The 14692-nt window shown below is 45.1% G+C and overlaps 1 protein-coding gene across 1 annotated transcript in view; it reads left to right on the top strand.

The window, feature by feature from the left end:
* The window catches only part of ERICH6B (glutamate rich 6B), a 65026-nt gene that overhangs the window by 37087 nt on the left and 13247 nt on the right, over nucleotides 1-14692 (top strand). The window contains exons 7-10 of the mRNA XM_038371678.2: nucleotides 1859-1915; nucleotides 9666-9733; nucleotides 12909-13010; nucleotides 14251-14405. Of these exons, the coding sequence (XP_038227606.1) occupies nucleotides 1859-1915; nucleotides 9666-9733; nucleotides 12909-13010; nucleotides 14251-14405 (382 nt within the window). The remainder of the gene's footprint in view (nucleotides 1-1858; nucleotides 1916-9665; nucleotides 9734-12908; nucleotides 13011-14250; nucleotides 14406-14692) is intronic.

Here is a 14692-nt window from a genome sequence, read left to right on the forward strand (position 1 = left end):
AACATTTCTCCCTTTACCTTCTGACCAAGCAGTCATCTTCCAGCTTCCCTCATCTCCTATCTGTACCTGTCCCACCAGCCTCCAGACTCCCAGGCCTCTCCCACAATACAAGCACACGGGAAGCTTGATGAAATTAAAAGGATAACAATGAAATACTTTTAACTAGAAAGTATAAGTAACCTCCAGAACTCACTGCTGCAGAAGGCTATTGTGGCAACTAACGTAGCAAGAGTCAGAATGCATTAGACCTTCCAGGCAGACCTGTCTCTGTGAGAAGCATCAAGAGGCATTGTATCCCTGTGCAGCATGGACCACCTCTCCAGTCTGCTTGAGGGGTCAGCCCGTGGACAACTGCTGTCCATTCAGTCTCAGACTGTGGCTTCCATCTGGGCACTGGATCATACCACCTCCCTGATCCTGTTTGAAGGAGGCAGCCTACCGTGCCCTGCCCCAATCTCACCATGAAACACTTAGCAACATGTGGCCTCCCTCCCCAACTTTGCCAGTGGTTCCCATATTCCCATCCCATGGGAGAGTGCAGGGGCCCTACTAGAGGGGTAGGAATCTGCAGACGCCATGAAAGGTGAGAAAAAACTCGGGCTAGGGGAAAAAGAAAACTGAAAAGGAGAATGTGGGGGAGTCAGAGAGTGGACAATAAATCTGAGAGAAGGGGGGATGAAAGAAAAACGGTGGGAATGACTGTGGGGAGGAAGGAGGAGGCATAGGGCATGAGAGGAAGAGGGAAAGGAGAGTGAAAAGAGAGTAAGAGAAAGTGGGAAAAGGTCAGATGATGGAAAAGGCTTGAAAGGGGTGAAATTTAATTAGAGGTAAAGTTGAGGAGAAAAGAAACAGGCAGCTAACAAAGCAAACGAAGGAAAGCAAAGAATGAGGCAGACGGGCCCAGCAAGTTAATTTTTCTCATTGTTTCATAGAAAATTTGGCACCAAAATATTACATAAAGCCAAACAGGAGTATATTTTTATATCTGTAGATCAGGATGACATCTGTCCATAGCACAGCAAGACAGGATGAAGGCATGGGGTAGCAGCCTGCTTCCGTGTGTGTGGGTTTTCTTGCTTTTGTTCTGTATTGTGCTGATGCTGGTTTCTATACGTAGCTCTGTGGTTGTCAGGTAGGAAACACCTGGATGAATCTGGGCCCTGGGGTTTTGATGTGCAGCCTTTCTTTATACTTTAACAGAACGTAATTTGACAGAGGCAAACTATTACAGGACAGAATTCCAGACAAACCCATCCCTGCATAGCCTCTCTTCCACCACCACCCTCCCCAGACCCCATACACTTTAATAACTGAAACATGTTAGTTTTCAAAAATGGAGGGCATTGGACTTGAGATTCCAAAATTTTATGGAGGAAGCTCCATAGAAACTTTGCTTAATTCTTTCCTCTCTCTCACCACAGCGTCCCCACTTTTGCTTGATTGGAATGTATGTATATAGGATTAACATCTGCAATTGCACTAGCTAAATTGCAAATTACACAGGCTATCAATCTTTATGCTTCAGGGCATACAATGATTACCATCGGGGGGGGTGTCAAAATTAGTTTCTCACATGCTATCGTATGGTATTGTATGATTGACCAGGTGCATAAAGGAGGAGGAATGGGTTTGCCTTCACCAGGCATATCAGTTATATGTCACTATCGGAGGCAAAGTACCTGACTGACTGAACCAATAGCCAGTTTCACTGTGACATTTCCTATGTCTCAGTTCAGTCCCCACAAGTCTAACACTTAAACCGCTCCTGAATCTGGCCATATGACATGTAGGTCAGGCGACTAACATTGCCCAAGCAGGTTAGCCACTAAAACACGCCATGCTTGTTCTTTATCTGTAGTTGTGAGAGCTGAAAGTGATGCAGCAGGAGGAGAAGACAAGAAGTCAGATGATGAAGGTATGGATATGTGGTCATTTGGGCTGCTTTGAGACAACTGTCCTCTCTGCACAGTTAAGAGACCAAATCAGGCATCAACGCTTGGAGTTCTTCATTACCGCTTTTCTGTCAGGATGTCCCAACCCTGACTAGTTACAGAGGCCAAATAACTGCTTTCTAATATGGCCAGGAAAAGTAAGGGCCACATCCTGTAAATAACTGAGTGCCTCTTGCAAGGAACTGAGACTCCTCAACTCCTCTTGAGGTCAACAAGAGTTGGGGGCACCCAGCATTTTGCAGGAGGCACCGAGCACTTTGCAAGATCAGGCTCTGGGTGTGAGGGGGCTCATCATGGCAGGGCTGGAGGATACACGAGGATTTGGGTAATCTGGTGGCTAAGGATGCTTTCCAATGTGAGGGAGACAGAAAGGGTTGACAGCTAGGAAGGGGGTGATTTGAGGACAGGCCAGTGGTGGGCAGTGCAATATATTCCAGGGGTACCTCTGATTAAGGAAGGCTCTTGATCCCGCAAGAGTTCAAAACAGCAGCCAGGCTGGACCCAGCAGAGATTTTGAGATCTGCTGAGACCTCTGATGGATCTAGTATCTATATCCACAAAGGCCCAGGTGCGGACCAGAAGCTGGGGTGGAAAAGAGGGGCTTTAATGGGCAGGAAATAGAATGAGTCACTGGGTCCAGACAAGAGGTCTCAGGCTGATGTCCGCATGGCGGCTGGGGGAGGGGGTGATACTAAAGGACACCTAGCTTGTGGGTACTCACCCATAGTTTTGACTCTTCCAGATGCCTATGAATTAGATCTGAGGTTCAAACAAGTTCTTATTTTCCGTAGCCAAGTTTGCCTTGCCTCAGGTTTCAGAACATCTTGGCAGCAGATGATTATCTCATTGGAATGGAAGCAAGAACTGACAGAACTCCAAAATAAGAAACATAATTAGCAGCAAAACTTTTAATTTGCCATTCTGAACCATTTATAAATGAGTTAGTGGCTTATTTATCAGACCTGGCTTGACATTTAGACAGTTCCTTTTAATGCTAATGGGCTTGATTACCGGGTTGAATCCTACTGCTCTGCAGAAACTGCTGTTCAGTATTCAGAGCTGCCAAATTCTTCCCACACAATAACACCTTCCTTTCTTCACAGTAAATATGTATTATTCAGTGCACCCATATTACAATAAGCCGCTCATTGGTGTGAGATGTCTGCTGAGATAATTAAAGCAGCAGCCACCAGTTTGCTAGATACCAATTGTGCTGCCTCGTGTCATAGTTTTCTGGCCTGGGACTTCCCCAGTTTCTTTAACTGGCACCACACACTTCTCCTGGTCCTTCCCCACTCCAGCTCACCCCTCTGCAACCTTAAGTTCAGCTGAAAGACTGAACCAAAGCCCATTAAAATCAGTGGGAAAAACCTCCCATTGAGTTCAGTGGGCTTTGGATCAGACCTTGGCAGGGTTTCACTGCACTTTCGTTCCTTATGCCTGTTTCTATCTTTTATACCATTAGTTCCCCGGGGCAAGGATTATCATTATCATGAGTTTATACAACCCCGATCACAAAGGGGCCTGACCTTGTTGTGACCCTAAGGTGCTTTCAGAATGAAAGTGTTGAATAATTAAATCCCCCCAGATGGTTAACACTGGCAGGGCAGGTTCAACAAAGGCAATGATGGTGCATTGGTGACAGCCCATAGGCAGCTAACTGGGCCCTTGCATTTTAAGGTAAACATTTAGTATGTGACTTTTCCCTCCCTTGCTCGCCCCAAACTGCTTTGCTTACTGGCCAGGTGAGGAAGGGTGGGGAGACAACAGGGTTCATGTCCAGTCCTGGTGTTGAGAGGTTAGGGGACTTGTGGGTGGAAGCTTCTTTCTAGCTCGAAGGAGGTGGAAACCTTGTACTGTGTCTCAGATAAAGCCAAGGAACCAGGGCAGGCAGCCTGATTTCCCCATGGGACATCACAGCACTCCCAGTCAGCAAGGAGAAGCTGTTACTCCATACCTAGAGCCCTACCAAATTCACAGCCTGAAAAACGTATCACAGACAGTAAAATCTGGTCTCCCCCCAGGAAATCTGGTCTTTTGTGTGCTTTTACCTATACTATACTGATTGCCTTCTATGATGAGATAACTGGCTCTGTGGATATGGGGAAAGTGATGGATGCAATATAGCTTGACTTTAGCAAAGCTTTTGATACGGTCTCCCACAGTATTCTTGGCAGCAAGTTAAAAAAGTATGGATTGGATGAATGGACTATAAGGTGGATAGAAAGCTGGCTAGATCATCGGGCTCAACAGGTAGTGATCAACAGTTCGATGTCTAGTTGGCAGCCGGTATCAAGCAGAGTACCCTAGGGGTCTGTCCTGGAGCTGGTTTTGTTCAACATCTTCATTAATGATATGGATGATGGGATGAATTGCACCCTCAGCAAATTCACAGGTTACACTAAATTGGGGGGGAGAGATAGATATGCTGGAGGGTAGAGATAGGGTCCAGAGTGACCTAGACAAATCGGAGGATTGGGCCAAAAGAAATCTGATGAGTTTCAACAAGGACAAGTGCAGAATCCATATTGGGCTGCATTAGTAGGAGCATTGCCAGCAGATCGAGGAAAGTGATTATTCCCCTGTATTCGACACTGGTGAGGCCACATCTGGAATATTGTGCCCAGTTTTGGGCCTCCCACTACAGAAAGGGTGTGGACATATTGGACAGAGTCCAGTGGAGGGCAACAAAAATGATTAGGGGGCTGGGCACATGACTTATGACGAGAGGTTGAGGGAACTGGTCTTATTTAGTCTGCAGAAGAGAAGAGTGAGAGAGGATTTGATACCAGCTTTCAACTACCTGAAGGGGGGTTCCAAAGAGGATGGAGCTCGGCTGTTCTCAGTGGTGGCAGATGACAGAACAAGGAGCAATGGTGTCAAGTTGCAGTGGGGGAGGTCTAGGTTGGATATTAGGAAAAACTATTTCACTAGGAGGGTGGTGAAGCACTGGAATGGATTACCTAGAGAAGTGGTGGAATCTCCATCCTTAGAGGTTTTTACGGCCCGGCTTGACAAAGCCCTGGCTGGGATGATTTGGTTGGGGTTGGTCCTGCTTTAAGCAGGGGGTTTGACTATGACCTCCTGAGGTCTCTTCCAACCTTAATCTTCTATGATTCTGTACAGATTTCAGGGAGGAGACCAGTGTTTCTCAAATTGGGGGTCCTGACCCAAAAGGGAGTTGCAGAGGTGTAACAAAGTTATTTTAGGAGGGTTGCAGTATTGCCACCCTTACTTCTGCGCTGCCTTCAGAGTTGGGTGACCAGACAGCGACGATTCTTGGCCAAGCATCCAGCTCTGAAGGTAGCGCCCTGCCATCAGCAACTCAGAAGTAAGGGTACCAGTACCGCAACCCTCCCCTACAATAACCTTGCAACCACCCGAGGGGCCTGGCATTGGCCACTATCGGTAGACAGGATACTGGGCTGGATGGACCTTTGGTCTGACCTAGTATGGCCATTCTTATGTTCTTATGTTCACCCCACAACTCCTTTTTAGTTCAGGACCCCTACAATTACAACACCATGAAATTTCAGATTTAAATAGCTGAAATCATGAAATTTACAACTTTTACAATCCTATGACAGTGAAATTGAGCAAAATGGACCATGAATTTGGTAGGCCCTATCCATACCACATGGTGCTGGAGCATGAGGAGAAACCAGACCACTGGTATGTCAATTTGGCCCTGGTGGGCTGGGAAGGAACCCCCCCCTCCAAAATTCATCATCATTGTGGATTATTAGTTTGACAGTGATGCTTAGGAGCCTTTGTCATGGACCAGGACCCCATTGTGCTAGGCTCTGTACAAACACAGAACAAAAAAACTGGTCCCTGCCCTGAAGAGCTAAGGTTTGTAGGGGGGCTGTTTGACTTTTGTGTGGGGGGGTTATATTGCTTAAATCTTTGTCATCCCTTTCCTCCTTCTCTTTCACACCATATCTAAATTGTATAGAAAGACAACACGCTAGGACAGCAGACTGGCTGTGGCACCTGGAGAGAGGGAGAGGGAAGGTTTGTAACTAACAAGGCATGTACCCAGCATCACAGGACATCATCCCAGACATGTTGTTTGAACTTTGTATATTGGTTTTCTCTGTCTTGTCTATTTGCACTGTAAGGTCTTCAGGAGAGACCCCTGTCTGCGATTATATTGTGCCTAGCACAAGGGAGACCGGATCTTGAATGGAACCTTTGAGCTCTTCCATAATAGAAATAATTACTACTAATAATAATAATAATGGGTGCAGGGAGGGAAGATCCATTCTGTTTTTCACAGGTCATCACCCGTTTTTTCTCTGTATATGTATTATGCGCTGCAGAGATCCCTTCTTTTTGGGATCAATCAGTCTTAAAGAGGGCCTGATTCTCCTCCTGCATCCGTGTAAATCAGCAGTAACTCCAGTGAAGTCAGTTTAGAGTGGCACTGGTGCAAATAAGAACAGAATTGGGTCCTGCATTCGTTAAATTATTAAATTTTTTTAGATTAAAAATTATAGATTTTAGGAGATAAATATTGTCTGTGTTGTAAACACTGGTGCAAAATGCCAGCTGAGGAAGCTCATGGGATCCAGAGATCCTTATAAACTAGGACAGCCTGGTAAGCACTCTGAATGACAAGGGCTTGACAAGCCACGCTGGTTTAACAAGCTTTCCTGATGGCTAACCGACCCCAATGAGATTATCGTGATCTGTGGAACATAGATATGTGGGCCCAGTAATTTCCCCAGGGGTGTGATTATCTTGTAATAGCCGGATCCCTTGTGCTCATTTCTTATACCATGAAGAAATTGAGATCTGAAGTTGGAATGCTAGTTTGTAAGACATATGGTTTTAAAACAATCCTACAAAAGCACACAAGTAAATAAGTACAGGTTCCTGCAGTGAAGAAGTTGAGGCTTTGTCCCAAAAGAGGCCCTTGCATGTTGTATGGTTAGAGCCTCTGCGTGCATGTTTGTTTTAATTTACTTGGGGAAAAGCTGCTATGAGTAATACAGGTTGAGATAACCTAGTGAAGCCAATTTTATTTATGTTCTTTCCACCTCCTACGCCATCATTCATGTAACCATGAATAATAAGATGATCATGAGCCAGTTCTGTCTGCATGCTACTTTGCAATGATGGTAATCAGGATGATATAAGCAAGGTTGAGGGAATACAACTTGATTTCCATAAAATGTGCTCATTCAGAAATACGAGCACTGCCAGGGTATACATCCACTCACAAAGGATGTACATATTAAATGTCTGCATGCAGTGTAACGTGTATGCTCCTGGATTACGAGTAGGTGTGTTTCAGAGTTATTTTTTCTCTAATATAGGTATTTAGGGAGGCCACTGTCTCTGAAAGGGGGATTTGGATTTTATGGATTTCCTCTGATCCCCTAGGTTTCTTTGGATACTGTCAGGGGTGAAAGTAAGTTAGAGGATTTACCGGTGCACCAGAGTCCTGAGCAGGGGGTGTGGCCTCAACTGGAAGAGGCATGGCCTTGACTGGAAGAGGCAGGGCCTTAAATCCCAGGGCCCTTTAAATCTTGATTTAAAGGGCCAGGGCTTCAGCTGTGGTAGTGGAGGCTGGGAGTCCGGGGCCCTTTAAATCACCCCAGCTACCAGCTGCAGAGGTGGCTGGGAACCCCGGGACTCAGAGGCGATTTAAAGGGCCCAGGGCTCCAGCTACTGCAGCGTAGACCCGGGCCCTTTAAATCACTGAGGAGCCCTGGGGTCTCCTGGCTGCCACCGCTACCCTGGGACTCTGGGCTCTGGCAGAGCTTTAAAGGCCCTGGGGCTCCCCTGTGGTAGCAGCTGCCAGAGCCCTGAGCCCTTTAAATCCCCACCTGAGCCCTGCTGCCCGAGCCCTGGGGTAGCGGCGGCTGGGCTCCATCGGGGATTTAAAGGGCCCTGGGGCTCCAACCGCCACTACCGCCCCAGCCCTTTAAATCCACTCCGGAGCCCTGCCACCGCTACCCCAGGGCTTCAGCACGGGACTCCAGCGAGGATTTAAAGGGCTGGGGCGGTCGCGGCGGCTGGAGCTCCGGGGCCCTTTAAATCCCCACCAGGACTCCCCCACCCCTACCCCAGGGCTCAGGCAGCAGGGCTCAGGCGGAGATTTAAAGGGCCCCCGGGGGGTAGTGGGGACTGGAGCTCCGGGGCCCTTTAAATCCCCACCAGAGCCCCACCACTGCTACCCCAGGGCTTTAAATTGCCCTCTGGGAAAGCCAGTCCTGGTACGGCGCACCGGCTCTTACCGGTATGTCATACTGGGGTGTACCGGCTTACTTTCACCTCTGGATACTGTCTTTTTAATGCATCACTTGCTGAAGCTACATGAAGCATACAGAACATACAGAAGTTTGACACTTTATTCAGAGGAACCGGAGTCTGCTCAGGGATTCCCATTAATTACCATAGTATAAAAACACCACACTGTTGCCCTCCTCATCGTCCATACAAAGATGTGGCCCCAACAGATTGCAGAGCCCAGTATAAAGTAGTGTATTGTGAGTAAGTGATGTTGTTCTTTAGTGGCAGGCCTAGAGTGAGGCTAGGTGACATGCTGCCCATAGCAGTTCCCAGAGTTTTCCTTTGGTAGAGGCCTTTTGGGAGGAGTTAAAGGAAAACAAGAGTTCTATTCCCAGCTTCCTCTGTGTCTGTGGGTGGGATGTGTCCATATCATCATTGTGTCCTCTGTCTCTACGTATGGATTCACTGCAATGGAACACTCCATCTGGATTTGAGAAGCCATATTTCCTTGATCCAGGCTGTTGTATTAAAGATGAAGGTGATGATAGGTAGTGTAGGGTTTCATGGGCCACACTTGAACTACTCTGCCTTAATGTGGGAAATTACCTGTCTTGAAATTAACTGAGAATGCATATAAAGTATCCACCCTCTCTCCAGTTTATAAAAACCTAGCAGAGGGGCACTAGTGACTGACAATTAGGATGATATCGTAGCTATTTAATAATCTGGGTAAAGTTGCTTCTAACTTATTTTTGGTTTTGACACAGATTTTGTAGTTCTTATTTTTCTGTGCATCATCATGCTCTTAAAAACTATTATATAGAGGTTTATGGCCTGCCATAATAAGACATTTGTATTATACTGTAATATCTCATTTTCATCAATTCTTGCAGTCTAGTATACAGTTTATTACTATGAAACACTTTTTAATCGCTCTTCTATACTATACACCGAAATTCAGAAGTGCTTATAAATTATTACCCCCTCTTTGCAAAGTTTCCTTATATTTTACTCGCCAAGGCCAAAATGTCCACACCTGGGTTCCTAAAAGTAGGCTTCTAAATCCATGTGACAAGTAGCTTTTTGTTAAGGTGGGGGGGGTGATTTTTCAGAGAGAGGGTATTCTTCACTTTTTGAAAATCAGGCCCTGTTAATATGCCTGGAGTTGGACACCACATCTGAAAACCTAAGCACTTACATTTAGGTGGCTACATATGGATTTAAATGGGCTGAAGTGCCGAGCACCCACATACCCTATAGAAATCAACAGACGCTCCTCAGCACCATTGAAATTTAGGCCGCTTATATTGAGCTGCCTAAGAATAGATATGGGAGCCTAACCGTAGGCAGTCAGGTTTGAAATTTTTGATTCCAGCGCCTCTGTGGGTGAATTGACAATTGATGCAACTGTCACAACATTTCTATACAGTGAGCGAAGGCTAATTCATGTCTTTCTCTTGTTCGTACAAAAAGCCCTGGAGCCCGATTCAGAAGAGGCGATTCCTGATGACCTGAAAATAACTACCCTATTCCTAGATGAGGTGAGGCCCACGGAGAAATTAAAATGAATATACCAGTCATTTATAAAGAGGAAGCTGCATGACTCAAGGGAGTAGTAACTGGTCAGTGGAGCCTTTCGCCTGTCCGTCACCATTCCACACCCAACCTGTGCTGGTAGAGACTCACAGCCAACTGGTGTAAATTGTCGGGTTTTTTTCACTTGGTGGAGCTCTGCCAATTTACATCAGCTGAGGATGGAACTGTGACGTTTTCCCTGATGCTGTTTAGTGGCCTGTGTGAAGTGGGTGTGTGGATCTCAGTCCAGTCTGTGCTGGATAAATGTTCACGTCAAAAAATCCTCTCTCAATCGGGCAACTTTTTCATCAGTCTCAGCACAGAGGTGGGCCGACCACTGAATGAGCATTAAAACTGAAAAATCCTCTCCCACACAGAGGTTCTGTCCCTTCTGGTTAAGGTTGAGGCATATTTATTTTTGCATTCTTTTGTGGGTCGGCTTTGGAGGGAAGGTTGCAGTGTTGTTTGTGGATAAATGGTGTCCTGTGGGGCATCACTTCACCACCTCTGACAAGTACTAAATTCTCTCAGAACAAAGAGGGACAAAGGAAGGCAGCTCCTCGATGAAAATCGGAAAGGAGCTCATGAAAAGTTCCATGCACCTGACACACAGAAACAGAGGGCCAAATTCATTACTGGTATAACTCCGTTGATCTCCACAGAGTTACACCAAAAGTGTATCTAATCTAAAGGCTCTTCAGTAACAGAGAGGATTTTAGGCAGGGCTTGTTTTCCCTGACCCCACTAATACCATGTGGTTATGTTTCCAGTCAGGTAGTGTAAGATTTGTCAGGTCTGTGGTCAGATGCTTTTCAGAAAAGATATCTAGCTTCAAGAAAAATGCTCTCTTGGGATGTTTTGACACTCCTGAAACTGTGAGTAGTGTCCGGGGGAAGAAAGTTAGCTTTGCTTTCCTGACAGTAGACCAAAAGTTGCTGAAGAGGCAAATGCTATTCCCTTTAAGAGAGATTTATATTTGACCATCAAAACAATGGGAGCAGTTTGACAAGCAAAGGAAAGAGTAGGTTTTACTGACTCAGACAGCAGATGGCTCTCGAGCCATGTGACCTGATGAAAAACATGTGGGTGTGTGATGTGTCGAAATGTCTTCCTTATCCTCCTGCTGGTTTTGCAGCTTCTCAAAGTGAAGCCAAGTTTAAAAGGAGACCGATGTCAGACCCTTTGGTATTTCAGCTTGTCAAACTCAATCTTATTTGCTTCTGCAGTGTCATTTGCTTAGCCATCGCCCAGTTAAAAATAAAGACAAGAAAGAGGGCGAGTTAGTTATCTCTCTGTTTCTACTTCCACCAGCATTTCAGTTGGGGCTTGGGGTTGGTTTTTTTTGTGTCTGGATGTTTACATTGCTCTAGTTCAGAGGTGGCTGAGGAGGGAACCTAATCAGGCCCACACAGTGCAAGGAAGTCTCATCATTAATATGGAGGTTCTGGTCTCGGCATGCAATGCTCCATCTTAAACAGTAGCCTCTGTGCTATGTAGTTTACTGTAGCTGTGGCCTTCACAGCTTCCCATTACAGCCCTCTGTTGGGCAAAGTTGGGCTCCCCTGCTGTAATGACAGTGATTCCTTCCAATGTGTTTATATATCAATTCTCTCTTCACCCCTTACTTTCAGGATCTTGTAGTTCTGACTTGGCTTTTAAAAAGAGCTGATAGCTTAAAGCTAAACAAAGAAATACACAGACCAAAAGGGAATGTCCATCCATGATGTGTATATATGAAAATCATTTTTGAAAGCTGTCTCCTGTTTATGGCAGTAACTTATTTCAACAAATATTTTGAAAGGATTTTATTACATGGATTTTGTTTGCCTGCAGAGCAGACACATTAGCATTATAGACCATAATGGCAATACACTAATAATAATAATAATGCTTCATTAACATATTCATCTAAATGTCAAGACTTGTATGATAGATGATAACAGCTCTTCCAGAGCCATGTACAGTCTGTCTTGTCAGTTCTAATTTCTTGAAAGACTATTCTTTCTAGAAAAACAACAAGGAGTCCAGTGGCACCTTAAAGACTAACAGATTTATTTGAGCATAAGCTTTTTAGGAACAAAGAATGTAGGTCCTAATTAAAGGACATGTTCATGGGAAACAGTGACTCCAAAAAAAGATTTGGGCATCGTGGTGGATAATCAGCTGAGCATGAGGTCCTAGTGTGAAGCTGTAACCAAAAAGACTAATGTACTCCTTGGGTGTACAAGCAGAGGAATCTCAAGGAGGAATAGAGAGGTTAATTTTCCTCTATATTTGGCACTGATATGTCCACTGCTGGATTACCATGTCCAGTTCTGGTGTCCACAATTCAAGAAGGTTGTTGATCATTTGAAGAGGTTCAGAGAAGAGCTAGGAGAATGATAAAAGGATTAGAAAACATGTCTGATAGTGACAGCTTCAATGAGCTCAATCTATTTAGCTTAACAAATAGAAGGTTAAAGGACTTGATCATAGTTTATAAGTACCTATAAAATATTTGGGGAACACACATTTAGTAATGGGCTCTTCAATTTAGCAGAGAAAGGTATACTGTGATCCAATGGCTGGAAGATGAAGCTAAACAAATTCAGACTGGAAACAGGGTGTACATTTTTAACAATGAGGGTAAGGAACCATTGGAACAATTTACCTAGTGTTGTGGTGGATTTTCCATCACTGACCATTTTTAAATGTAGTGCATGTTTTTCTAAAAAAATCTGCGCTAGGAATTATGTTGGGGAAGTTCTCTGGCCTTTGTCATCCAGGAGATCAGAATAGATGATCACACTGGTTTTCATTTTTTTCATCCAAACTTTTAAAAAAAAAAACTTTTTGGGAAAAAAAACAAAAAAACCTTCCTCCCCCAAATTTCCCACAAAACACAATTAGCACTTTTCATCCAGCTCTGATGAAGGAGTAAAAATCAGCAATTCACTTGGGAATACAGAATGTCACTCATAACCTAGAACTTCCTGGATATCCTCGTGACAACACCTTACTGATAGTGGTCTTTCTGGAGAGATGCAAACTTGACTCTTTTTAGAGAACTGTGATTTTCTTATGTGAGCAGCTAGGCTTCAAGTACAATTAATTTTTTTTAAAAAAGCTAATGTTCTTCACTATTTTCCTTTGTCTTCTGAGGAAAACCGCACTGCTGAAGAATATGAAAGCTGTGAGTTTTGTAAGGCTGTTGCAGAGCCCATCCCAACGGTAGAAGACCTGGAGACACAACCACTGGAAACTGTGGGTAGCTGTGCTACTTAAACAATGAAGCTATCTTTTCCTGGTAATCTTCCAGTATCAAAGCCAATACGTTACCATGCCCTGGCAGTTCCTGATAAGTAGTACCAAACATAGACCAGGACCGTGGAGGTGAGGTCTTTTGTAATATATTCAGGATTATACTTTGGTCAAGTAATACCCTGGAAGGAAGAAAATTTGGCATCCCCAAGAATTCCTGCTGCCATCAGCAGTTGGACACAAGACAGGATCACCCCAAAATCATTGTGAATTATACCAATGGAGGGAAAATCCACAACAAAAGATGGGAGCAGTTTGGTCCAGTGACCAGGGTGCAAGGTTTGAGATTCAGGATTCTTGTGATCTGTTCCTGATTCTACTATGGATTTGAGGACATGAGCAAATCTCCTTTTTAATCTGAGCCTGAGTTTCCATAAATGTAGTATGATACATTATGGAAATGGGAGGGAGACAAAGGAAGAAAGCTCCTGCTATATGCTCTAGTGATAATTTTTATGTCTGAAGCAGGGCAACAACCAGACATCAGAGTTTGGGAGGAAGGCAGAAGCAGGGCTAAGGGGGAAGTACCTGGGGAGGGTTGAGAGGACAAGCAATTTGGAGTGGGTAGAAAATTGGATTAAGAAGGCAGGGGGGAGAAAAGAGGAGCACCTTTTGGGCATGGGTGTTGAGGGGGGAATGGGAAGAGATCACTGAAGGAGTGGATGATCAAAGAAGCAAAGTTGGAGGGAGACAGCCTGGCTTCAGTCAAGAGGAAGAGCTGTAGTTTGCGAGACAGAAGCATGGGATTCTTGGAAATGGAGCAGTGGTGAGTCAATGGGGGGACGGATGGCTCAGTGGTTTGAGCATTGGCCTGTTAAACCCACGGTTGTGAGTTCAATCCCTGAGGGGACCATTAGGGATCTGGGGCAAAAATTGGGGATTGGCCCTGCTTTGAGCAAGGGGTTAGACTAGATGACCTCTGAGTTCCTTTCCAACCCTGATATTCTATGATTCTACAAATGGGCCAGATCCTCAGCTGGTGCAATGAGCAGAGAACCTGGTTTACTGGCATTAATAAAGCCACATGAAGTGGGAAAATCCTGCATCACTCATGATCTTGGCTAATCTCAGACTGCTTGCCTGTTGAGAGGAATGTGAAGCCATGTGTGGAAAACGTTACACTTTTTGCCAGTTCCCTGTAAGCTGGTCCCATTGTGTTCCCACGTCTGGTGTATTCTTGTAGATTTTGTGCTGCAGGATGTACAAGGAGGTGTTCGAGTGTGTGATCAAGGAGCTGATGGAAGGCAACTCCTTTGATGAAGAGATTGACATTGCTCCTCATCCTCACCTTTCACAAACAGTGCTAGAGAGTGACACCAGAAAGAAACTTGAGCAACAGTAAGTGTCTCTGTGAGACCCCATGCTGATGAGGAAGTTCCAGAGAGGCCCTAGTGACAGGGCTAGCCCCGCCTCTCCAGCCTTGTCAATCATGTATGGAAGGGGAGAAGGCATTTAAAAAGGGGGAAACTGCGGTCAGCTCAGGATGAGGAGAAACAGGAGTGCCCTAAGCAGGAGACCGCTGTGGGGACTCCTGAAGCCAGAAAGAGAACACCCGTCTAAGAGACCCTGACCCTACAGGGAGTGCAGCAAACAACCAGGGTAAGGCTGACAGAGTAAGCCCGACT

The sequence above is a fragment of the Dermochelys coriacea genome, chromosome 1 (genome assembly GCF_009764565.3).
Source record: "Dermochelys coriacea isolate rDerCor1 chromosome 1, rDerCor1.pri.v4, whole genome shotgun sequence".
In the NCBI taxonomy this organism is placed as follows: Eukaryota; Metazoa; Chordata; order Testudines; family Dermochelyidae; genus Dermochelys; species Dermochelys coriacea.